This window comes from Octopus sinensis, linkage group LG1 (genome assembly GCF_006345805.1).
Source record: "Octopus sinensis linkage group LG1, ASM634580v1, whole genome shotgun sequence".
Classification (NCBI taxonomy): Eukaryota; Metazoa; Mollusca; class Cephalopoda; order Octopoda; family Octopodidae; genus Octopus; species Octopus sinensis.
The window spans coordinates 14,779,594-14,805,168 of NC_042997.1; the positions used below are offsets into that span (position 1 = coordinate 14,779,594).

Here is a 25,575-nt window from a genome sequence, read left to right on the forward strand (position 1 = left end):
CATATAGACACACCATTATCGATGATGATGATGATATATATATATATATAAACATATATATGTGTGTGTGTATATATATATATATTATATATATATATATAATGTATATATATATACATATATATATGTGTGTATATATATATAATGTATATATATACATATACATATAATGTGTATATATATATATATATAATGTATATATATATGTATGTATGTATATATAATGATCATCATTGTTTAACGTATATATACATATATACAATACACACATAAATACATATACTTATATATATTATATACACATACATACATATACACTCACACAACATACATACATACATACAAGCTCTGACAAAGCTATGGGAATAAAGACTGACACTTGTTAAGAGGTGCCATGTTCCTATAGCTGAAACACCTGTAAGCTAATAAATGTAATTATGTAACTCTAATTCTTTTGTTATTTAATTAACATTATATATATATTTATACATTTGATGATGTCACCTTCCTTAGGCACTATCCTGAGTTTCATGTATCACCTTCTTGGTTGCAACTTAAAAAAAAATAATAAACTCTACAATATGGATTGAGTGTTTTTTTTTCTTATTATTTCATGATTTTAAATTCAAGCATTTATGTGTATTTGTTGAAGAGTGTGACTAAATCCATGATAACCTTTTTAACCAATCGCAGCCAGGAAAATCTGGCATCCTGATGTTAGTGATGAACACACACACACACACAGAGTTAAAAAGGCTTTGCTCAATTTTTAATTACCAAAATGTTAACAGAAATAAAGTCAAGTGTACGTCTCATTTTTGTATATATAAATCACTATTTATCCAGAAAAGAGAAGCTCGTTTTCTATAATAAGATAGGAAATCAAAGAATGAAAAGCTTTTCTGTAATTGATGTAACTGTCGGGGTTTTTAATAAATCATTTTTGCTTTTTAATGAATGTTGTCAAATAAACTCACAAAAAGAATTCCAAAGAAATCCAAATTTAAAACTGAAAGTCTATCCAGTCTCTTTAATATGAAGCTCATGGAGAACCTAATAAGACTTTTAGTCTATTTAATTATATTGGGATAGACGGGATGCACAAGATAGTTTTAAGAGAAAGTTTTCTAATTCCTTCCACCATTGCAAATCTACAGAGAGGTAGTGAAAGGATTAAAGGGCCTACAATGTGAACACTTCTTTCTTGGCCCCTTTATTAAGATTTAGGGAGAGATGGTGATTTTCCAATAAAAACTTCCATTTATTTTAGTTAAAGCCAAAGATCTTAGTAACTAATGAATATGGGACTGTCCAGTATATTAGAGTAATACTTCACTGGAATGTAAACATTGAGTGTTGGGAAGATAAGTAATTTCACAAATTTTCATCTCCATGTGAAAGGAAAAACTCCTTTACTTTACACTACATTTTCCTTCTGATTATCCCTTCTTGTAGATATGGTTGTTTGGCTATGAAGCTTAATTCACAACCACATTATTTTTGGTTCAGTTCCAGTAGGTGACACTGCGGAATGATGCTTTTTACTAGTGAAATGAACTTTTCATTTCACTAGTAAAAACTGGCAAGGAGAAGAGTATCTAACCAAAGAAAATCTGCCTCAATAAAGTTTCTTCTAACCCATACCAGCATGGTAAAAATGGACACAGAAACAATGATTGTTGTTACTGGCTTAAAAGATCAATCAAATATTGGTATAGAATAAAATGAAGACAAATAAAATACAGTTCTATATTTAAGAGATGAGGAAGGCTGGAGGGTATATCAGCCGAAACATTGTGTTAACAACAAACAATATGAGGACAAATATCCGTCAGGAGTGGCTGTGTGGTAAGTAGCTTGCTAACCAACCACATGGTTCCGGGTTCAGTCCCACTGCGTGGCATCTTGGGCAAGTGTCTTCTGCTATAGCCCCGGGCCGACCAATGCTTTGTGAGTGGATTTGGTAGACGGAAACTGAAAGAAGCCTGTCGTATATATGTATATATATATATAAGTGTGTGTGTATATGTTTGTGTGTCTGTGTTTGTCCCCCTAGCATTGCTTGACAACCGATGCTGGTGTGTTTACGTCCCCATCACTTAGCGGTTCGGCAAAAGAGACCGATAGAATAAGTCCCGGGGTCGATTTGCTCGACTAAAGGCGGTGCTCTAGCATGGCCGCAGTCAAATGACTGAAACAAGTAAAAGAGTAAAGAGTAATGTAAATAAAATACAGTTTATCATTATACTGAGCTACAAGGCTAAAGTCACAATTAACTCATAAAGTAATGACAGAAGAAAAATGTGCATAAAAAAGTGTTTAACATGGAGGGTTGAATGTAGAGAATTTATAGGTACAGCCACATACTTAAGAAGTATTCTTTACAACTGGATGATTCCAAATCTGAGCCCACTGCATAGCACCTCGGGCAAGCATCTTCTGCTGTGGCTCAGGATAACTAACGCCTTGAGAGTAAAATTTGATAGAAATTATGCAGAAGCATATCATGTACATACCTGTGTTTGTACATATTTATATACGTAAGGCGGCGAGCTGGAAGAAACGTTAGCTGTATTTCATCTGTCTTACGTTCTGAGTTCAAATTCCACCAAGGTCAACTTTGCCTCTCATCCTTTCTGGGTCAATAAATTAAGTACCAGTTGTATACGGCGGTTGATCTAATCGACTGGCCCCCTTCCCCAAAAATGTCGGGCTTTGTGCCTAGAGTGGAACAGTATATTTATATATGTGTATGTGTGTGTATATCAGAATGTGTTTCTGTGTGTATGTATATATATACACCTATGTAAAATAGTGTGCTGAGGTGCTTCCCTTTATGCCAAAAGGTAACCTACCCATTTGATAGAAACCAAATATAATGAGCACTCAGAGAGCACAAACCTCCGCCAAGGCAACACCAACGTCCTCTCAACGATTAGCCAGAGATGATTTTTAAAATGAGAATATCTGAAATAAACTCAACTGCTCTCACAAATGAGAATGCTAAAAATGAACCCAACCACTCTCAAAAATTAAGTAAAAAAAAACCGGAAAAATAACTCTGAATCCTTGTCCAGTACCAGACCAGTCTCAAAATCTAATCAGTTTGTGCCAGTCATGAGGCCAAATATCCCTGAAAGTTTCATCTGAATCCATCCAGCGGTTCTTGAGATATCTTGTCCATGGACAAACAAACAGACAAGCACAACTGAAATCAATACCTTCACCTTCACTAAGGTGGAGGTAATAAGTAAAAAAAAAAAGATCGAAAGTTCTTCTCAAGCCATAGGCTCATAAGGACAGTTTTCCAGATTCTGTGGTGTATATACTCACAGGACAAAAGTTCATTGCAGAATTACCAATTTTTGCCAGCCGAGTGGACTGGAGCAACATGAAATGAAGAGTTTTGCTCAAGAACACAAAGCATCATCCAGTCCAGCAACTGAAATCACAGTCATACAATCATGAGTGCAACACCCTAACCACTAAACCATGCACCTCCAAAATATAATAAGTACCAGACTGGAGCAAGTACTAAGGTCAATATGACCAACTAAAAAAAAACCCTGATAATGGTATTTCAGCATGTTTGTAAGCCAATTATTAAAACCTGTAAAAACTTATATGCCAATATCAAATTAAAGTGTTTAAATTCATGTATAAAAGTGAAATCAGGATTTCTTTTAAATCTTCACTCTAAAGTTTCTAAGTTAAGAAGAAAGTATAAGGGGAAAGTACCAAAGATGTTAACACTTATATTAATCCTTTCATTACCAACCCAGCTGAAACCGGCTCTGGCTCTGAGTACAAATGTCTTGTTTTCATAAGTTTGGAATTAAAATTTTCCACCAAACCTTAAGCACAATATATGTTCCTAACACTAGCTGAATGATAACTAAGTTATTTTACTACATTCTTTGTTATGTTTAAAGTAATTGAAAGAAACAGCATTTCAAAATAAATACAGTAATGAAAGGGTTAAAATGTGTAAGAGAAAGTTGTAAAGGAAGTGAGAAATGGAAAAGATAACAAAGACAAGCCTTTAGTTATTATAACTTACATTTGTTCATAACACACACACACACACATATATATATATATATATATATATAAACCAGCTTAGAGAAGAAGAAGAAACCAAACCAAACCAAATGAATCGAATCAAATCGACGCGAAGGCGCTCAGTCATACAATAGTGTAATAAATAAAATATATGCATACATACAAACATATATGTACGTACCTACATCTACATGTATATATACATGCATATATAAATATATATACGTGTGTACAGGACACCACAAATAGACGTAGAACTCAACGAAAAACGAAAACGTAAAAACAGCATGGAACAGACCACTCCTTTAACAACGAAAAAACAGAGTACAAGACAACTACACAAGGAAAAATCCCCTTCATCAGCCATCCCTAGTTCAACTCCAGCGTGTTTTGAAGGTGAGGACAGAACATGTCTCGTCGAATTAGTCCTTCCTGCGAAAGAATTAAATAAAATTCCTTTGCGGAGGGGTAAAAACAAGGAAAAAAAAATGTGACAAAAACAATACAATTAAAAACAAATACAAAATAAAAATACAATTACAAGAAATACAGTACAAGAAGGAATGACCTATGTCATTGTGTAGTAAAACTCTTAACATTATGGGATACAGCATAAAGCAGCAGGACCTCAAGTGGCTACAGTCATTATTAGTTCACTAAACAAAAAACCTTCACTTCAAATGTTCAAGTACAGTGCAGAGGTTTCCTCAAATTAATAATAAAGATCTCAAATTATAATGAGTAACATAACAGTTTGATAAGAATTTCTTTTGTTTAGCCATTATATAAAATGATTACTGAAATTAAAAAAGGTTATTATATTTGATTTCTTTTACCTAGTCATAAGGCCAACTTTTTATTAACTCTTTCTCTTATCTTTTGCTTCTTTCAGTCATTGAACTGTGGCCAGGCTTCAGCACTGTCTTGAAAGGTTAAGTCGAACAAATCAACCCCAGTATTTATTTTTCTAAGTCTGGTACTTATTCTATCAGTCACTTTTGCCAAACTGCTCAGTTATGAGAATATAAACAAACCAACACCAGTTGTTAAACGGTGAGGGAGACACATGCACACACACATGCAGATATATATATATATATATATATAGATATATATACATCATATATACAACAAGTTTCCACACAGTCTCCATCTACCAATTTCATTAGCAAAGCATTGGTCAACCTGAGGGGATTAAAAAAGAAGACATTTGTCCAAGCTGCCACGTAATCTCCAGGGATACAGGCATCCAGCAACAGGACCTCCGTAATGCCATGATGAACCATGAAGTCTGGCATAGCATGGTAAATTCCATTGTCTCGACCACGGTCGAACAATGATGATGATAATGGAACTGATCCTGAAACCACATAGTTACAAAGCAAGCCTGTACCTATAAGTTTAAAATGACTAAATAAAATATATTTCTACAGTAATATCACTGTAACACCTCCAAAGTAAACAGGAATTGAACCTAGAATGCAAACTGGTTAACTGAAACACTGTAAGGTACACAAATGTTTCAAAGTCAGTAAAAGATATATTATACAGACCCACTTTAACCCTTTTGATACCAACCCAGCTGAAACCACCTCTGGCTCAGTAGCACAAATGTCTTGTTTTCATTAGTTTTGAATGAAAATCTTCCATCAAACCTTTGTCACAATTTATGTTCCTAACACTAGCTTAACAATAAGTTATTTTACTAAATTTTTAGTTATATTTAAAATTAATTGAAATAAAAACAGAGCATCTCAAAATAAATACAGTAATGAAAGGGTAAAAACAGAATGTACAGATTCAGAGGAAATGACTAAAGATAATCACCTTGATCACCTTGACCGACCAGTCCGTCGGGCATCCATTTGACACCGCTGGTCACAGCACGCTGTCCACTCCTCTCTGGATCGCACCTTCCTCATCCACATGATCCCAATTGCCCTCCTAAAATCGTTCCCCACCTTCGTGGAAGCCCTCCAAGTGATCGTTTCCACTCGCACGGGTGCCACTCGACAACTGCATGGGTCCACCGATTATCGGTGAGCTGGGCGACATGTCCAGCCCATCTAAACTTTCTGCATGTATATTCTACAATGACATCCCTGCCAAACTATGCTGCACCAATTGCCAAAGCCAAGTCTGCACTTAAAGTCACAGATTAACAGGGATGGGTACTAAGATTGTTTCTTATCTTTCTGAATGAAACGAGCAGGGCAAATGGAAAGAGTTGGTTTCAATAAAACAAGTTCCAAATACATAAATAGAAAAGCAGAAATGTCTTGACTTATTTTTACATACATACATGTGTGTGTATGTGTGTGTGTGAGTCACTCAAGAATATTATTTTTCCATTAGATGAAAACATAAAGCTAAAATATATGGCTCTGTAACAAAAGAAAGAAAACTTCCTAGTGACCGTAATCTCAATGACTGTAAAAGGTTGGAAATAGTCACTAGGTGCAATGTTTCCATTGCCTTTGTTGTTGTTGTTACCGCTATGGCTTTAAAAGCCTCATACAAATTTTCACTAACAATGTACATCATAATTATACATAGTGCACTAGACCAAAGTTTTGGAGCAATGTCAATTAATTGTTGGTCTTGTCTAGACCATACATGTTCTAGATGAAATATTGGGGATAATAAGGTAAGACTATTTTGTGTCTACAGATAATGGAGACATCTAAGTCAGTAACATAGAGGGTATTATACATAACATTATTTCTTTCTTGGCATAACCTTTCAGCCAACGAAAACAAAAACATTGAATATGTTAAAGCATAAAAGCTGATCAGATAATGAATTAATTATAGACATTAATTAATGACTCTATCTGGTCTAGTGACATGATTGAACAAGACTGGATAGTTTATTTAATGCCAATCATATACTGTTGTTTTCTGTTTAATTTATTGAACCTTAAATCAAATTAACCTGCTTATTCATCAAACAGGAAAATTTTAAAAAGAAATACTAATTAGTGTCAAACATCTCTTGACATTATAAGCATCTTTATTTGAAAAAAAAAACAGCAGTAGCAGCTACCCAGATCACCAGGAACTTAATGATAACAGACTAACACTCCTATTAATGAGTCATACTCTCCAGTTTTATGAATGCCTATAGCTCATGGAAACATATTATTATTCTTCCCTTGTGGGCAGTAAAGAAATAGGAAACATATTATTAAACATGCTCTCCCTCTCTCTCTGGCCAGGTAACCATGTACCTCCTCTACAGCAAGACATCTGTTTCTGTCTCTCTGTCACACTCTAACCTTTGTGTCTAACCATCTGACACAAGATCATCTCCTCCAATGTCTCCTCCCCTCTCAAAGACTCTTTGTCTTGCAAAGTTACTTGGTGACCCTACCAGTGCAGGTGCCACTTAAAAAGCATCCAATCCACACAGTAAAGTGGTTGGCACTTGGAAGGGCATCTAGCTGTAAAAACCATGCCAAAACTGACCTCGCCTGTGCTTGGTGCCACATAAAAAGCACTCAGCTCACTCTCTGGGGTGGTAGGTGTTAGGAAGGGCATCCAGCTGTAAGAACTGTGCCAAACCTATTTTTCTTGCTTACATCATTAAACTAAATTAACAAATTTAATACACTACATATCTCTTTCAGATTACCATTCCGCACTGTTTGCTACAAAAACATGATTTATACTTTACAGGTGTGACTGTCTAATTAAAACGTTTGCTTCCCAGTGACTTGGTTCCAAATTCAGCTGCACTACATGGCACTTGGGACATCTATTTTCTGCTCTAGCTTCAAGCCAACGAAAGAGTTGTGAATGGATTTGGTAGTTCTGTCTGTGTGTGTGTGTGTGTATTGGTCTCTCTCTCTCTCTCTCTCTCTCTCTCTCTCTCCCTCTTTGCCTTGGCACCATGTTGCAGTTGTAAATGAGTGTCACTGTCATACAAGCAGTGTTATTCACTTCCAATATTCTATAGAAACATGTCTAGCCATGTTGAAAAATTACCATGCCTGGAAGCAGATGAAGATTGGCAACAAGAAGGGAATCTGGTCATAGAAAATCTGTCTCAATAAATTTGTCTAACCCATGCTAGCATGGAAAAGTAGATGTTATGATGATGATGATGACAATGATGACTATAGGTACAATACACCCATAGCTTTTATAATCTTTCTCTATGTATGACTAGTATTCATTTGGAAAGGATGAGAAGGTAAAGTCAGTCAGCAGGAGTTCAACTTAGAATACAATGGGATGGAACTAAATACTTATAGGTAAGCCTTGTAGTTCACATCTGTGATCATCAGCATTTTCATTTTATGTTTACTTTCCATGCTGACATGGGCTGGACATGTTTATAGTAATTTATTTAATTTTGTAATGAGCACTATTGATTTAACATACACTTTTCCATGATATATATAGTTTGCTTGAAGCATGTACCATCAAAGATAAAAAACAAGGAGAAAATAGAAAGCTTCTGACAAGGTGGAAAATTTTATTAAACCTTCATATTTCAAGTGCAGACTGTTTTTCTGAAGGTGGGCCTTTGCACTTGAAATATAAAGGTTTATAAAATTTTCCACATTGTCAGAAGCTTTCTATTTTCTCTCTTTCTTATCTTCTTCGATGTATGTGTGTGTGTGTGTGTGTGTACGTACGTACGTACATTATTTAGAGCAGTTTGAATCAGCTCCAGGTAACTTAAAATTTCACATGCCTCTAACATAAGCTTGCAAAACTTTAAGTTGCATAGAGCCAAACCGTACTGTTTTAAATAATATGTGTCCACATGGATGATGGCGCATTTGCATTTAATAATTCTGCAAAGAAAGAGGCTTGTTGATGCCATTATGAAAGACTGCTGAATGTGGAGAATGAATTGGAGAAGGAGAGTCTGTCAAAGGTTGACCCAATTGAGGGACAACCTACCCAAATGACAGTACCCTCGTAGATAAAGCAATGAAAACAGGGAAAGCACCTGGCCCATCAGGAATCCCTGCTGAGATGCTTAAAACATCAGGTGGAGCGGGTTATGGTCTTGTCACCTGCATCGTAAATCAGGTAGTTCATGAAGGAGGCATACCTAATGACAGGTGTAGTAGCACCATAATCAACTGCTACAACGGTAAAGGTGATGTTTTAGATAGAAATAACTACAGGGGTATAAAATTATTGGATCAGGTGATGAAAGTTACAGAGCGGGGGGGGGGGTCAAGTTACAGAGAGAGTTAGCCTAGATGAGATGCAGTTTGGTTTTCTGCCAGGCAGAAGCACCACTGATACTATATTTCTGGTAAGGCAACTTCAGGAGAAATATCTAGCCAAAGATAAACCTCTGTACTTGGCTTTTGTTGACTTGGAGAAAGCCATTGATAGGCTCCCCTGATCTCTTATTTGGTGGTCAATGCAGAAACCAGGGAGAGATGAGTGGTTGGTAAGAGCTGTACAAGCTTTGTACAAGGATGCTGTCAGTAAGGTGAAGATTGGTAATGAGTATAGTGAAGAATTCTGGATAGAAGTAGGGGTTCACCATGGATCAGTCCTCAGCTCCCTCTTATTCATCATAGTCCTTCAAGCAATAACAGAGGAATTCAAGACAGGCTGTCCCTGGGAGCTCCTCTATGCTGATAACCTTGCTCTAATAGCTGAGTCACTGCAAGAACTACAGACGAAGTTTAAGGTGTGGAAGTAAGGTCTAGAATTGAAGGGCCTTAGAGTAACCTAGCAAAAACCAAAGTCTTAGTAAGTAGGAAGGCTGACAATCACAAACCCCTTCAGGATGATGGCCCTGCTTGATCTGTAGAAAAGGCGATATGATATGCTTGAGATCTATTGAGTTAAATAAAACCAAAATCGTAGCTGTGATGAGTGACTCCTGATTGACTTCTGTGCCAGTGGCATGTAAAAAGCACTATCCGAACATGATCGATACCAGGGCTGCCTGACTGGCTCCTGTGCCAGTGGTACATAAAAAGCACCATCTGAACATGGCTGATGTCAGTGTGCCCTGACTGGCTCCCGTGCCAGTAGCATGTAAAAAGCACTATCGAAACATGATCAATACCAGGCCCACCTGGTTGGCTTCTATGATGGTGGCACATAAAAAGCACCCACTACACTCTTGGAGTGGTTGGCATTAGGAAGAGCATCCAGCTGTAGAGACATTGCCAGATCAGATTGGAGCCTAGTGCAGCCACTGGCTTTCCAGACCTTAGTCAAACCATCCAACCCATGCCAGCATAGAAAATGGATGTTAAACGATGATGATGATGATGATGTAGCTTTAACTAAATGTGTTAAGTGCCCTTTGCTTTCATTCATGTACTTGTGTGCGTGTGTGTGCGCACGTGTGTAAATGTGTGTGCGCGCGTGTATAAATGTGTGTGTGTGTGTGTACATGTGTGTATCTGTGTGTGTGTATATATATAATAGATGAGCAAAACGCCCCCCCCCCCATCCGATGGATGGTGCTGAGTTGTCAAACATTTAAACCAAATTTTCTCAAAACAACTTGTCTGACCGTCCCATAGGCCTCCCCTTTGAGAAACACTGATTTAACCTAAATTTGAGACACCAGCAAAAGAAGAAATAAAGATAGACTTTTTTTCTATTCCAAAGAAAAACAATTTCCCACAGCTTTATCGATCGCATTCTCACCTGGAATCGATTTTTGTCATTTTTTCAAGACTTATACACGCCCTGATACCATCGGTATCTACATATCAAATTTGAGCACAATCGGATGGAGGATGCCTGAGATCCTAGAAGCCACACACACACATTCTATTTATTATACAATATTGTACATTACTTTATGTACGCTGATTTGTTCTGCTTTTTATATTTAATCCTACAGTCTCTTATGTGGTGGTTTAATAAAGTATGTGATTGAGTATTATCTGGTAATTGATATTTGATTTAGATGTATTTCTCCATTTTCTTATCTTGTATTTTATATAAGATATATATATATATATATATATATATAGCTATGTAAAATCAAGGTTGTCCTTGAATACAGTCATATTCCCTACATCCCTCTCCAGCTGAGCATCCCCAATCTTGTGGACTCATGCATACTAGGGCCACATAAAATGCACCCACATTAGTGCCATGTAAACATACCTGTGATGGTACTACATAAACGCACCCAGTGCACTCTGTAAAGTGGTTGGCATTAGGAAGAGCATCCAACCCTAGAAACTATGCCAGAACAGACATGGAGCCTGGGCTGCTCTTCAGCTGGCCAGCACATGTCAAACAGTCAATCCATGCCAGCATGGAAAACATGTTAAATGATGATGACAATGATGATATATATGCACACACACACACAAAATGAACTTCATGCAGTTTCAATCAATCAATACCACTTAGAAAGCATTGGTCAGCCTGAGGCTACAGCAGCAGTTCGTTTATAGTCAATACCCTCAAACCATGTGACTGAAAGAAATGAAGCTAGTATGATCTACTGGATGTATAATGTCAGTGTGCATACATGACAGAATGTAAGCACCCCGAGAGAAAAATTGAGCATAAGAAGCATCAAACCATGTGATTGCTAAGCGACCATCTGAACAACACTGTCATGCCTGCACCTAATAGCTACATAATAATAAAGATCAAACTGTTGTTGATTGCCAACTGTGGCATATGGTCACAGTAGACCACAGTAAGATATTTAACATAGTGATTTACTGTTTTTGCCATATAACTGCAATACTAACAATAACATAGGGTCAGAAATTTAGTCAGAAAGGGGGGAGTAATCTAATCTAACTCAACACTTAACCAGTGCTTATTTTATTGACACTAGGAAACTGAATAAAAATTGCAAGGTATTTGGTCTGGTATTTGGCGGTGAGCTGGCAGAAACGTTAGCACGCCGGGCGGAATGCCTAGCAGTATTTCGTCTGTCGCTACTTTCTGAGTTCAAATTCCGCCGAGGTCGACTTTGCCTTTCATCCTTTCGGGGTCGATAAATTAAGTACCAGTGAAACACTGGGGTCGATGTGATCGACTTAATCCGTTTGTCTGTCCTTGTTCGTCCCCTCCGTGTTTAACCCCTTGTGGGTAGTAAAGAAATAGGTATTTGGTCTGGTAATATACTATTTCTTCAGCTTCATTGCCATAATGATTCATTCTCACATTTGTAAGGAGAGATGCACCGTATTTAATCAACCTCACAACATTTTATTAACCATAGAAGAACAAAAATAAAAGTTGTTTCTAGTAAGACTGGAGCTCAGAAAATAGAGCAGTGAAGCTAAATCATAAAACTAAATATTGTGTTTTATTGTTTTTGCCATTCCACTGTGACATCATTGTCATCATCATTTAACATCCGTTTTCCATGCTGGCATGCATTGGATGGCTTGACATGAGCTGGAAAGCCAGAGGACTGCACCAAGCTCCACTGTCTGTTTTGGCATGGTTTTTACAGTTGGATGCCCTTCCTAATGCCAACCACTTTACAGAGTGGACAGGATGATTTTCATGTAGTACCAGCAGGCTTCTTTCAGTTTCCATCCACCAAATCCACCCACAAGGCCCTGTTGGCCAGGGACCACAGCAGAAGATACTATAATAATTGTTTCTAATATAGACACAAAGCCAGCAATTATGAGGGGAGGGATCAGTCAATACTATTAATCCCAGTACTTGACTAGTACTTTATTTTAGAGAGATAAAACAACAAAGTTGATCTTAGTATGATTTGTACTACAAACAACCAGAAGAAATACCACCAAGTAATAATTCTTTCTAAAATAGGTATAAGACTTCAACTTTGGAGAGAGGTGGTCAGTTGATCAAATTCATCCCAGTAATTAGCCAGTACTTCATTTCATCAGCTTTGGAAGGGTGAAAGGCAAAGTTGACCTCAGTAGAATTTGAACTCAGAAGCCAGAACAAATACTGCCAGACATTTGTCCAATGCTCTAGCATCTAACATAAATCAATAAAAGGTTAACTTATCCATCTGTCATCCATACAATCACAGACCAAATCAATACACCTTAGCATGATTTAATAACTTCATGAAGAGATTTAAAGTTAATTCTACCTTTTGAAGAGCAGAAGTGATATCAATAATTACAGTTTTAAGTGTGGTCTTTGATGGAATATCTAACACATATATTTTAAGAGAAGTAGACTGCTTCTTTCACAGAACTAAGTATAGTATGCTAAAAGTATAGATTATTCTCCCAATTTAGTTGCACAGTGACAAGGTGTACATAAGTGGAGAGGATCTTATGTAATTCATATTGACATTTTGATTTATGAGGATTATCAAGTTAGAATATATGAAGAATATATGAATTCCTATAAAAAAAAACTAAGTTCATCATAGTAATAATCATCAATCATTGATTCCTAGTTGATATGCTTGCTCAATGTAACAAAATACCTTTAATCCTATTTTTCCCCAACTTACTTTCAATGTCAAACTAACATATAATATGGCAATGTCACACTGTATTTTTCTCTGCTCCAGCTAGTATTTACTGGGCCATAGAAATTTCTAATTCTCTATATATCATACAGGTGTTTTACATGTTTATAACAGTAATTTTAGGGAATATACTGACCAATAACTTTGACATCATGCCACCAGTTTAGCATAAGTGTCTTGGCAAAATTCGCTATGTTGCAGGCATTCATATCAAAATCCACCCACTGTGGATTTTGTCCCTTTTTTCTCCTAAAACATTGACCTACAGATGTTTAGATTGGGCATTGACTGCACCAGTCTCTCCTGTCTAGCAAACCTTTTTATATTACTCAAGCATAGAAAAATATTACATAAGAAATGGAAGTAAAATCACTAATATATATAATGTATTAAATATAATGTTAAAATTCGTAAGGTTATTAGATATAATCTAAGAATGAAATTATTTTGAATAAATTTGTTTTATGAGAGATACTTTTAGCAAAAATTATTAATATCCCCAGGATAGTCACAATGATTTTATTTCCAAGTCACATTAATAAGAATTAATATAAAGATTTAATCATGAAATTTACAGTAAAATCAAAGCTTCCCTCAAATACTTCCACAGGCTTGTATTTACATCAAGAACTACTTCATACTAAAATGGTTAAGAATAACCAGACAGCTAACCAGCAAGAAAGCTCAACTAAATCGGACACATCAAACAATTTAACTAAAGAAAAATGCTCAAGATGGATTACAGAGCTAGATTGTAAAAGTAAATAACTTGATTTCTGTTTTTACATCATATGGTTGGTGCTTAACTCCACTTAAAAGATACTGAACAGACGAGATAAATCTTAACTCAGACACAACATCTGTATATTGCAGATAACAATCCTAGAAGTATGGGTGACCTCTAGCCCTTAGGATTAAATATTCAGCCGAGATGCACAGCAACATGTTTGCATTGAATTTGAACTCAGTCGGTTTCCCATCTTTGGCAGCGAGCTAGCAGAAACGTTAGCACGTCAGGCAAAATGTTTTGGGGAATTTCGTCCGCCGCTGCGTTCTGAGTTCAAATTGCGCCGAGGTCGACTTTACCTTTCATCCTTTCGGGGTCGATAAATTAAGTACCAGTTACACACTGGTGTCAATGTAATCGACTTAATCTGTTCATCTGTCCTTGTTTGTCCTCTCTGTGTTTAGCCCCTTGTGGGTAGTAAAGAAATAGGTTTCCCATCTTTGCTAGCTTGCCTAAAATTAGATTGAAAGTTTATAAACACAATTTCCAGATACATTAATGTCAACCTAACCTTTTTACTACATTTGACTTGTACTTAGAATATAGTGAAATAAATAGTAAAATAACATTGATATCTGTTGAAATATGTGTATAAGTTATCAATGATACAGCTGACCAGTTCTGTGTCATCAAATATAACTGAAGGTAACTTGCTATTTGAATTCAGAGATAAAAATTAAAAAAGGAATTAAGCAATTTAAAATTAAACCACACTCTTCAATACTTTATGCCATAATATTGAAGACTTTTCAAGTACATTACAGAGTGGATAATCACTGCTCACTTATTAATCAGAGGAGTCCAATGAGTATTATTCCAACATTTAACTTTCAATGGCCCAAGTTCAGCTAGTTGTTGATAGGAACAATAGAGAGGTATATTTCATTATTTTTAACTGAGACTGTGTTTCATTTGCTTGATGTAGTGAGATCAAATTCTCCTATATGCAAAATTTGGAATGAATTGGTATCTTATCTGGAGGAATGCATGAAATTCATGGGTTTCATGGTGTGAAAACTGTGAAAGGTTCACAATGCAGAAGTATCTTCACAGCAAATAGGCTATAAGTTCTGTTTTCCTTTGAAGATATAATGTATTATAAAAGTGATAACATGGATGATCATGTCCATGGGGTACTGAACAACCAATCAAAAGATCAGTAGTTTGTATCCTTTCACTGACACAGCATGTATCTGAGACCAAGGTACATGGCTCTAGAAGACCAGGTCCACTAAAATATTAGAATGGACACCACAATGATAATGTTATGGTTAGTGCTAATGATTTTTCTATTTACTGTATAGTATGTAGTACTTCTCATGGGAGAAATTACTTGCAATTGCCTAGAACCTATCCAGTGGTATGATTAGTTTTCACTTTTGCTCCTATAATGCTTCAACAATCAGAGATAATCCCGTGCTCATTGGATCCTTGTGAATTGGATAGGAATTACGTCCAGAAAAACTACTGCAGGTAGAAAATAAGAATTACATTCATAAAAACATTATTTGATGTTGGATGAGAATTATATTAATAAAATTAATAAAAATCATTAGCACTGTATTCTATAGAGTTTTATGGTTGTTTCACTTTTAATAACAACTTCTCTACCACACATTTTCTGAAGAATTTGGTTAAATTAACCTGATATATCCATTTTGGTTACCAAAGTAAGGTTTGGGCTCTTACACTATTTGTCACAATGTTAATCCCAAAGACATAACAACTTTATTATATTATTTTAAGTTTTCATGCCTAACATTTCTATAATAAAAAAAAAATAGCTTATGATTTCATGGCTTTTAGAATCTCTCCTTTAGCAAGTTTAGTCTCTCAAAGATCTCACAATACACAACAGTTCTCTTAAAACAAAACAAAAAAAGAAAAGAAAAATAACGAAGAAACTAAAGTGTCACTGTCTTTGGTTCTCTTTCTTACCCTATCCAAATCAATTTTCTCTTTTAGACTCCAGCTGCACAGATATGGTAATAGCAGATAAATATACATTTACTGTTCATGTCTCACAGCTGTATAGAATAGCATTATTTGATAGATGTATATTATATAACATATCTTTCATATAACAGAGCTAATTTTCTGTCATAAAAGTAAGTAGATTTCTTAATTTCTCGCATCTGTTTGAGACCCAGGTTATTGATCACTGTTAGATTCCCCCCATATTATTGATTATGAACCCTAAGTAAGAGAATTGTGCCTGCTCTTAGCATTTCCTTGTTACAAAATATTTTTGAAGAACATCTCCATATAAAATCTTGACTGCCAGAACAGCTAATGCACTGGAAGTGCAAGATTCTTGACAGAGTGCCAAAAATAACTTTACTGGCTACAATACTTAGACAATATTCAATGGTTCCTACATAACTTTTACACACAAAATCAGTTTGTCTTAGCTAATTAACACAATAAAATATTGACCTTAAACTTCACATTTTCAACTCTTTCTTAATATGTTTTCTCTTCAATTTAAAAACAATAATTATTGGAAATTTTTCAAGTTTTATGTAATAATTGTAATAAAATTTTAAAAATATTTTAAAAATTCATAGCAGATTTTTCTGTGACAGAAAAGCTGTTATGAAAAAAATCAGCTTTTGAAAATCACTTTTATATTTACCATTAAATTTCAAGTTCATATTGTATGTTAAATCAGCTTTAAAATGTATTTGGACAATCTGACAAGTAAATGTTAAATAGGAGCAAATGAGCATGAAAAGCAAACAGTATTGATTTCTTTTGACTAGGCACAAGGCCAATTTGTAGAGGAGAAGGATGATAGTCAATAATTGACCACATCTTATTTTATCAACATTCCATAACATGAAAGACAAACTTGATCCCAACAAAATTTAAATACAGAAACATAAGGACCTAAAATAAATATCTTAAAGCATTTTATTTGGCTTTTGTTCTTTAGCCGTCTATCTCTCTGTCTATTTATCAATCTATCTGTCTCAAGTACACCGGAATATATTGGCTGGCAGTCCTGAAGGACACTCAAACACAAATGAAGACACTAAAGTAGTGTAATTATAAGACTACAATTAAAGACTCTAATAATTTAGGCTACACGGTCCAGTTGAGAGTATACAATAGAAGAGTGTAATTGAAAAATGTTGACAATTCAAGTTTTAATATTTTTAATAATTTTTATTCATTTACTTTTTTTTTTTACAAAATATTTATAAAGAAAAATACTTCTTTTTGTTTACATCTTTATCTTTTTTATTATCCATTATATTCCATTATATGTTTTTCTGTTTTACACAGCATTATTTTGAAAAGCAAACTGTATTTCTTACTTGACATAGACATACTATAGAAAGCCACAAAACTGCAGTATTTGTAAGGTTCCTGTATAGACATATAGTGCTAAAAAGCAGAAATAAAACTCCATCAGCAGTTGTGGAATTAATAAATCATGATTTCTGTCTTTGCCCATCATCAGTAGCAAATATCTACTATCAGTCACATACTTAGACAAATTTAACCTCTACTGACATACAAAAACAGTGATTAACAAATAATTGGTGTTGTAAATAACTGGAAGGCTGTGTAATGACAGAAGCAGTATTGGTTCAAAATAATGTCCTGTACAACTTTGTAGTGTTTACATTATAACTGTAGCAATAAATTCCTCATGCAACATATGACATTTTAGTGTTTCACAATTTTTAGCAATTTATTTGGACCAATCAGAACCTAGGCACTTCGCAGGCACTTTGGTTATATGCAATCAAACTCAAGACCCCCGCCCTCTCACTCTCTTATCTCTTTGGTTTCACCTTAATACTACACAGTATACAAATATAAAACAACTATTCCTTTTCTTTGAACAGAACCACCATCAAAACTTCTCTCTCCTTCACTCAGCACCCAACAACCACAAATAAGTTGTTCTTGTTCCTCCTTCAAAGATGACACATTACAAAGCGGAAACAGAATTCTATTCTCTGTTCGTTAGCTTCAAAACAAAGAACGTTTTTAGTTGAACAAAACTCAAACATCAAATGATTGTATCTCTTTCCATCAGGTCACATATGTTAATAGCACTGTTTACAACATGTTAATTATTCAATTTACTTGTACAAACATAAATATATGCATAATATTTTTCCTACAAACACACTTGTGTATACTTAGCTTTTATTAATGCTGTATGTTGAAACTTAGTATTTTCAATGTATGCATAACTAATACAAAGCTATATTTCATAACCTTTGTAAGAACATGTGCTGTTTGTCTACTTTGAAGAGATCTATCTTCAGGAGGTACAGGGAAAATAAAGGAAAATTGATATATGTAATTTTGCGCTACAACTGTTTGCATCCTTATTTTACATATGAAAAATATATTTTTATTTCCCTGTTATTTTATCTCTTTAATATCATTGTTTATTTCCTTTTCATTGCATATGTTACATATGTGTAATAGATGGAAGGGTTCTTAACCCTTTACATTTTATCCTAAAATATGTACTATGTAGCGGATGATGTGCAAAGAATGAAATAAGTGATGTAAAGATATAGTTGAAAATATTTATAAAAACTTGAAAAAAGCTTTACAATTTATAATTTTTTTAATGATAAAAGTTGATACAATTTATTGGCTGATAAACAGAGATATATGTGCGTGTGTGTATTATATATATACATATATATGTGTGTGTGTGTATGCAAATGTATATCATATCACTGTGAAGGTGCATGATTTTGCACACTACATCTGATGCTTCTTAGGTCCAACTTTTCTCTCAAGGTACTTACACTCTGTCGAGAGTATATATATATATATATATATATATATGTAGGTCCCGGGTTGATTCGGGGTTAACCACAGTAAATAAGGTACTCAATACATAGCAGAGTAAAATTAATTTATTATATAGAAGGAGCTTCTACAGGACTAGAACTGTTTCATTCCTGAAGATTTCTCTGAATGAAACAGTTCTAGTCCTGTAGAAGCTCCTTCTATATATAATATATATATATATATATATACATATATAGATAGATGGATAGATAGATAGATATACACACACATATATATATCATAGAACCTTTTTTCCCATGAAATTTTCTCTCTTCAGCCAGTTAGAAACTACAGCCTATTCTTATTTAATCTCACCCACCATCTTAAAACGTATACATTTACAGAAAGATATATTGAATGATGTAGTCTTAGATGCACTATGCCTGAAAAGAGATGAGATGATCTCAACTGGATCCCCTTTAATCATAGATTTACACAATCAGGGATGATGTAGGGTTAAAAAAGCAGAATCAAAATATGTGTTCATGGATACATAAACATTATCACACATCTTTTATGAATAAATACTTTTTAAAAAAAATCATTTTACTGTTAGAAAAGATTATTAACATTACATATATACATATAAAACCGTTTGAATTCCCTGATATTACACACACACACACGCACACACATATTTATATATGTAAACTACAAGTATTATTTGTCAGGTACATGTACATATAAAATGTATAACTTTGAATGTTTGTATACATATGTACATGTGTGCTTGCATATTTACATACTTACAGGAATCCAACATTTTGTTACCCAACAGACAGATAGAATCTCAGGTATAGATAAATGGCTTTTGAAACCAGCTGAGGTTATGCATGTGAGTGCTATTCCTAAAGCTAAAACTGACAATGAATGTAGCAAGGAATTTAGAATATATAGGATACACCAGTACTCTGTGTTCAGCGTTGTTTCATTGTAGTGCTTGAAGCACTTACAGAGTTTTAGGCTGAATGCTATTGACAACTTCTATATATTGACATCACATCACATCTGTTAAAGAACTACAGAAAAGATTGTAAACCTAGAAGAATTGTCTGAAAAAAAAAAGAGAATCACAGTCAGCATGACAAATACCAAAGTAGTGATTAATAGCTGTGAACCAATTCCAATGAGCTTGTTCAATATGTAAAAAGGTGATTGACTGAAGTTCAGTACTGAGAAGTCAGTGGAAGTATGGGTGCATAAAAATTACAGGACAAGGACAGCTATAGACGAGGACAGATGTGAGAAGTGCCCATCTCTAACTGTGGAGAGAACCTGTGGTAGAGGTAGACTCAGGAAGACATGGGACGAGGTGGTGAAGCATGATCTTTGAACTTTAGGCCTCACAGAGGAAATGACTAGTGATCAAGACCTTTGACGATATGCTGTCTTGAGAAGATTTGTCAAGCCAAGTGAAATTGTAGTTGCAGCTGTTGCAGGTGTCACGTAACTAGCACATAAAAAAGCACCTTTCAAGCATTGGGCCTCGTGGAGGCAAAGTGGCCAATGCTAGAGGCATGTGAAAAGCTGCTTTCGAGTGTTGGGCCTCATGGAGGACAAATAACTGAGACCTTTGGCATTATGTCGTGCTTGAGAAGAAGACCCATCAAGCCAAGTAAAATCACAGTCATGGCAGATACTGGTATCATGCAAATGGCACCCATGCCGGTGGCACATAAAAGCACCCATTACACTCTCAGGGTGATTCGTGTTAGAAAGGGCATCCAGTCATAGAAATCATGCCAAATCAGACTGGAATCTGGTGCAACCTTCCAGCTTGTCAGCCCTGGTCAAACTGTCCAACCCATGCCAGCATGGACAACAGACATTAAATGATGATGATGGTGATGATAATGATGATGGATCTCAAGTAAACATATAGAACCCTGAGACTTTGGATGTTCCAGATGTAAAGGTGTAGTAACCAATCCAGAAAGCTAACTATATGGAATGTTTAAACAACAATCTCGGTGATACAAGTATTAATGGCGATATTCAAAGTAAAGGATAAAAGAGAGGTAGAAGAAATTCATAGAGTTGTTACTTCTGCAAGCAACAAAAGGATTCATCCAATGTCCAAAAACAGACTGTACAAGGTATGTGTACAAAACACACTGCTAATGAGTGCTGGCATAGCTGAGTAGTTAAGAAGCTCACGTTGCAATCAAGAGGTCCTGGTTCAATCCCACTGCATGACATCTTGGGCAAAGTGTCTTTTAACATAATTTTGGGTTACACAATCCTTGTGAATGAAACTGAGCAGGACCAGATTTATTAGACATCACATCAAACTGATTCTGCCTGAGGATTACATACATAGGCGCAGGAGTGACTGTGTGGTAAGTAGCTTGCTTACGAACCACATGGTTCTGGGTTCAGTCTCACTGCGTGGCACCTTGGGCAAGTGTCTTCTACCATAACCTTGGGCCAACCAAAGCCTTGTGAGTGGATTTGGTAGATGGAAACTGAAAGAAGCCCGTCGTATATATGCATGTATGTGTGTTTGTGTGTCTGTGTTTGTCCCCCCAACATCGCTTGACAACCGATGCTGGTGTGTTTGCGTAACTTAGCAGTTCGGCAAAAACAGACCGATAGAATAAGTACTAGGCTTACAAAGAATAAGTCCTGGGGTCAATTTGCTCGACTAAAGGCGGTGCTCCAGCATGGCCACAGTCAAATGACTGAAACAAGAGAAAGTGAGAAAGTACACATGATGAAATACTCAGCTACATGATACAATGAATAGCTGATCAAATGACAGGAATAATTATCATCAAAAGTGATGAAGGATCCATTAACTATTCTTTTTACTACATGGCAATGGAACAGCAATGATAAATATGATTGATTTTGGAGAATATAATCCACCAGATATACAATATGGAGTGCAAATAAGATCAAAAGGCAGTTTACTATTAGCACCTGTGTCTAGGAAAGATATCTATGTTATTACCATACTGTACTCAGAGAGGTTAGACTAATAAATGTTAAAAGTATAATGATCATATGCACACACACACACACATATACACACACAAACACACCTGAGCTGTAGAAAGAAAATCATTACTTTCTATAAATAGATAATTAAAATATCATTGAACAAAAGAAAAGAGAATGTGTCGCTTTGAATCATCAATTATATTTAAATAAAATATGAATTAAACACTGTGGAAAAAAAAAAAAAAGAGGTATAATGTCAAATGCAATAAATATCAAAATAAAAATAGCAGTACCACAAGAATAAATACCAATGCATTTTAGGTTAGGATATAACAATTCCTTTTACAGATTTTTAAATAGGATCTGTTTCCTTCTTCTTATACAACTTCAGCTGAAAACAGATTCTCATAGCAGAAGAATTAAATACAAACTGTTTCTTTCTGCAAATGGTTACAACATAGCTTCATATTATTTTGGTTAGCACCAATATTTGCACTGAAGGAATAAATTCAACCATTCAAAGTAAAAGTAGATTAATCCACTCAAAATCTGTAAGATTTGATCGTGCAAAATGTTAACAAGTTGATATAGTTTTACAATAAAGAAAAATCTTTAGCTGATATAAAAGAAAGGCTTATTTCTTGTGATCTGAGAAAAGGGCATGCATAAATTATTTGGTTAATTTGCTATCCAACAAAGAGTGTATTTGGCAAATATCAAGGTAATACAAAAAGCAAAGGGTTAAGGATACAATGGGGAAAAAATGTAGGGGCAAGGAGATTCAGATTTAGTATTTCAAAATAATAGAAAAAAATTGAAACATTTGCACTTCTAAAATAGATAAATATAATCCACACATACGCACACAATATACATCACTCACACAAACACTTATAAAAATACACAAGGCCATTGTAAGTAGATTGCACTAATAGTTTGAACACCATTGGAGGTGGGAGAGTAAAATGGTTAGACAAAGTAAAAAAAATTAACAACTATGGGATAGAGGGGCTGTGCATATGGCTTACCAATCCAAAATCTGGGAGATCCATCATTGCATGTAAGACTTTCAAGCTACAAGAAGACATTGATAAATTCACAAATCATCTAGATTATCAGCAAAAGATAAAACAGTTTCTTTTTATCACTATAAAATATGATACTATGATAAATATATTACATAAATTTCTTTTGTCTACAAATTTGTTTTTTTCATAAAAGGTTTAAATTTATAGAGTAAGATTATAACAGGTATTAATCTTAATATATTACTGGTATTTACTGTCGATCTTGATGAGATGAAAGGCAGAGTTAACGTTTTCACCTCCACCCAGCAAGAAATTTTAAACTCAGAATTTAGCGATGTCACCAACTCTGCCAATAAGGGAGACTCAATGTGACTACTTGACCTGCTGGAAATAACAACACTACCACATAAGAATAAAAAAGAAGAATACACAGGACTATATACAAAAAAGGCAAAAATGGTCATGGCTGGAATCCCTTTCATCATTGGTGGAATTCAGTAGCAAAGTTGTTTCTAAATGTATTTTGTACACTTGTCCATCTTTAAAGAGAAAGTATATAAAGACTAAATCTATGGTCACAGAAAAGAGAATGAGAAAATGGAACAGTAAAAGAGTAATAAAAAGATATAAATGTGGGGAAATGGAGGGAACAGGACTGAGTGAGTAGTGTAAGAGATGGTGGGAGTTTATATTTCGGCAAAGATGAGGGTAAAAAATGTGGGGCTAAGTAGGAACAGGGTGGAAAAAATGGAAACAGATGAATTTGGTGGGGATTAATTTTTGCTGAAGCAGACCACCAATCGTCTCCTTGATCTCTGGACCACACCTTATTAGCACTTTTGCTGCAGAAATCAGATATGTCTATTCAAAATTTCATTACTATTAACTGCAGAAAGCAGTCTTATACACCAATCTATCTTTTGTTGAGGAATGTCATGTTTGAGACTATGTTCTATTGTGCTGGTTCCACATAAAAATCACCCATGCTGGTGCCTTGTAAAAAAGCACCCAGTAAACTTTATAACATGCTTGGTGTTAGGAAGGATATCAAGCTGTACAAACTATGTCAAAACAGACAATTGTAGCCTTGTGCAGCTGGCCAGTGCCTGTCAGTCCATCCAACCCATACCAGCATGGAAAAACAATGTTAAATGACGATGATGATGTGTCAAGTTTATTGAGGTCACATAACTTGCAAAAAAAAAAAAATTCTACTTTTTGGTAGATACTTAACATCATCGGCATTTAACATATAGGCACAGGAGTGGCTGTGTGGTAAGTAGCTTGCTTACCAACCACATGGTTCCGGGTTCAGACCCACTGCGTGGCATCTTGGGCAAGTGTCTTCTACTATAGCCTCGGACCGACCAAAGCCTTGTGAGTGGATTTGGTAGATGGAAACTGAAAGAAGCCTGTCGTATATATGTATATATATATATATTATATATATATATGTGTGTGTGTGTATGTTTGTGTGTCTGTGTTTGTCCCCCTAGCATTGCTTGACAACCGATGCTGGTGTGTTTACATCGCCGTCACTCAGCGGTTCGGCAAAAGAGACCGATAGAATAAGTACTGGGCTTACAAAGAATAAGTCCCGGGGTTGATTTGCTTGACTAAAGCCGGTGCTCCAGCATGGCCGCAGTCAAATGACTGAAACAAGTAAAAGAGTAAAAGAGTAAAGAGTATATGTTCTCCAAGCTGTCATGGATTGGATGATTTGACAAGAGCTGGCAGGACTAGAGGACTGTGCCAAGTTCTGTTGTCTGCTTTGATTTTGTGTTTCTCTTAATAACTTAATCAGGAGGAAAAGAAGTGCAACTCTTTACAGGACTTACATGATGGATACGAAATGTTATCGTACAGCCATTTTGGCATTGCTGATCCAATGCTGACTTCTTCAACATCAGATGGTTTAATGGTTTACTCACTTTAACGCATTAACCATCGTGCATACCATCTTTGGTTAATTGCAAACTTCACACAACTGCCATATGCACCACTGGTGGTACATTTTCGTAATTTGAGAAAATATTATATTTTGTATCTTTGTCATGGTTTTGAGGATATTTAAATAACATGAGTGTTAGATATTAAAGTTTAATAATGAAATATTGTAAAACTGCAAAAAAATTACATTTCCTTGTAATTAAACAATGTAGCATGACTGGAAATCCGTGGCTTCACTGGTAAGTTCCAATAACAGGCCATGGTGGTTAACATGTTAATGTTTCTCTCTCTCTCTCTCTCCCCTCTCTTTATATCTCCCCTCTCTCTCTCTCTCTCTCTCTCTCTCTCTCTCTCTCTCTCTCTCTCTCTCTCACTCCACATGTTTAGATTTCTGCCCATGTGCACATGAGTACATGCATGTGTGAGTGCTAGCATCAAGCACCAAAAAGTACAATCATTAAAACAGACTGAATGTTCAGTGAACTGTGACAAATCATCAGCATCCAAGCAACCACACCCAATCATCTCATTCCATTC

The 25,575-nt window shown here is 35.3% G+C and overlaps 1 protein-coding gene across 7 annotated transcripts in view; it reads right to left on the reverse strand.

The window, feature by feature from the left end:
• The window catches only part of LOC115214562 (solute carrier family 66 member 2-like), a 221,412-nt gene that overhangs the window by 153,779 nt on the left and 42,058 nt on the right, over positions 1 to 25,575 (reverse strand). For 5 of the 7 annotated variants that reach the window (XM_036509875.1, XM_029783754.2, XM_029783755.2 and 2 more), the window contains exon 2: positions 23,089 to 23,134. The exons of the other annotated variants lie outside the window; for them this stretch is intronic. In XM_036509875.1, coding sequence (XP_036365768.1) covers positions 23,089 to 23,115 — 27 coding nt within the window. In that variant the 5' untranslated portion in view covers positions 23,116 to 23,134. The remainder of the gene's footprint in view (positions 1 to 23,088; positions 23,135 to 25,575) is intronic. 7 annotated transcript variants of the gene reach the window in all.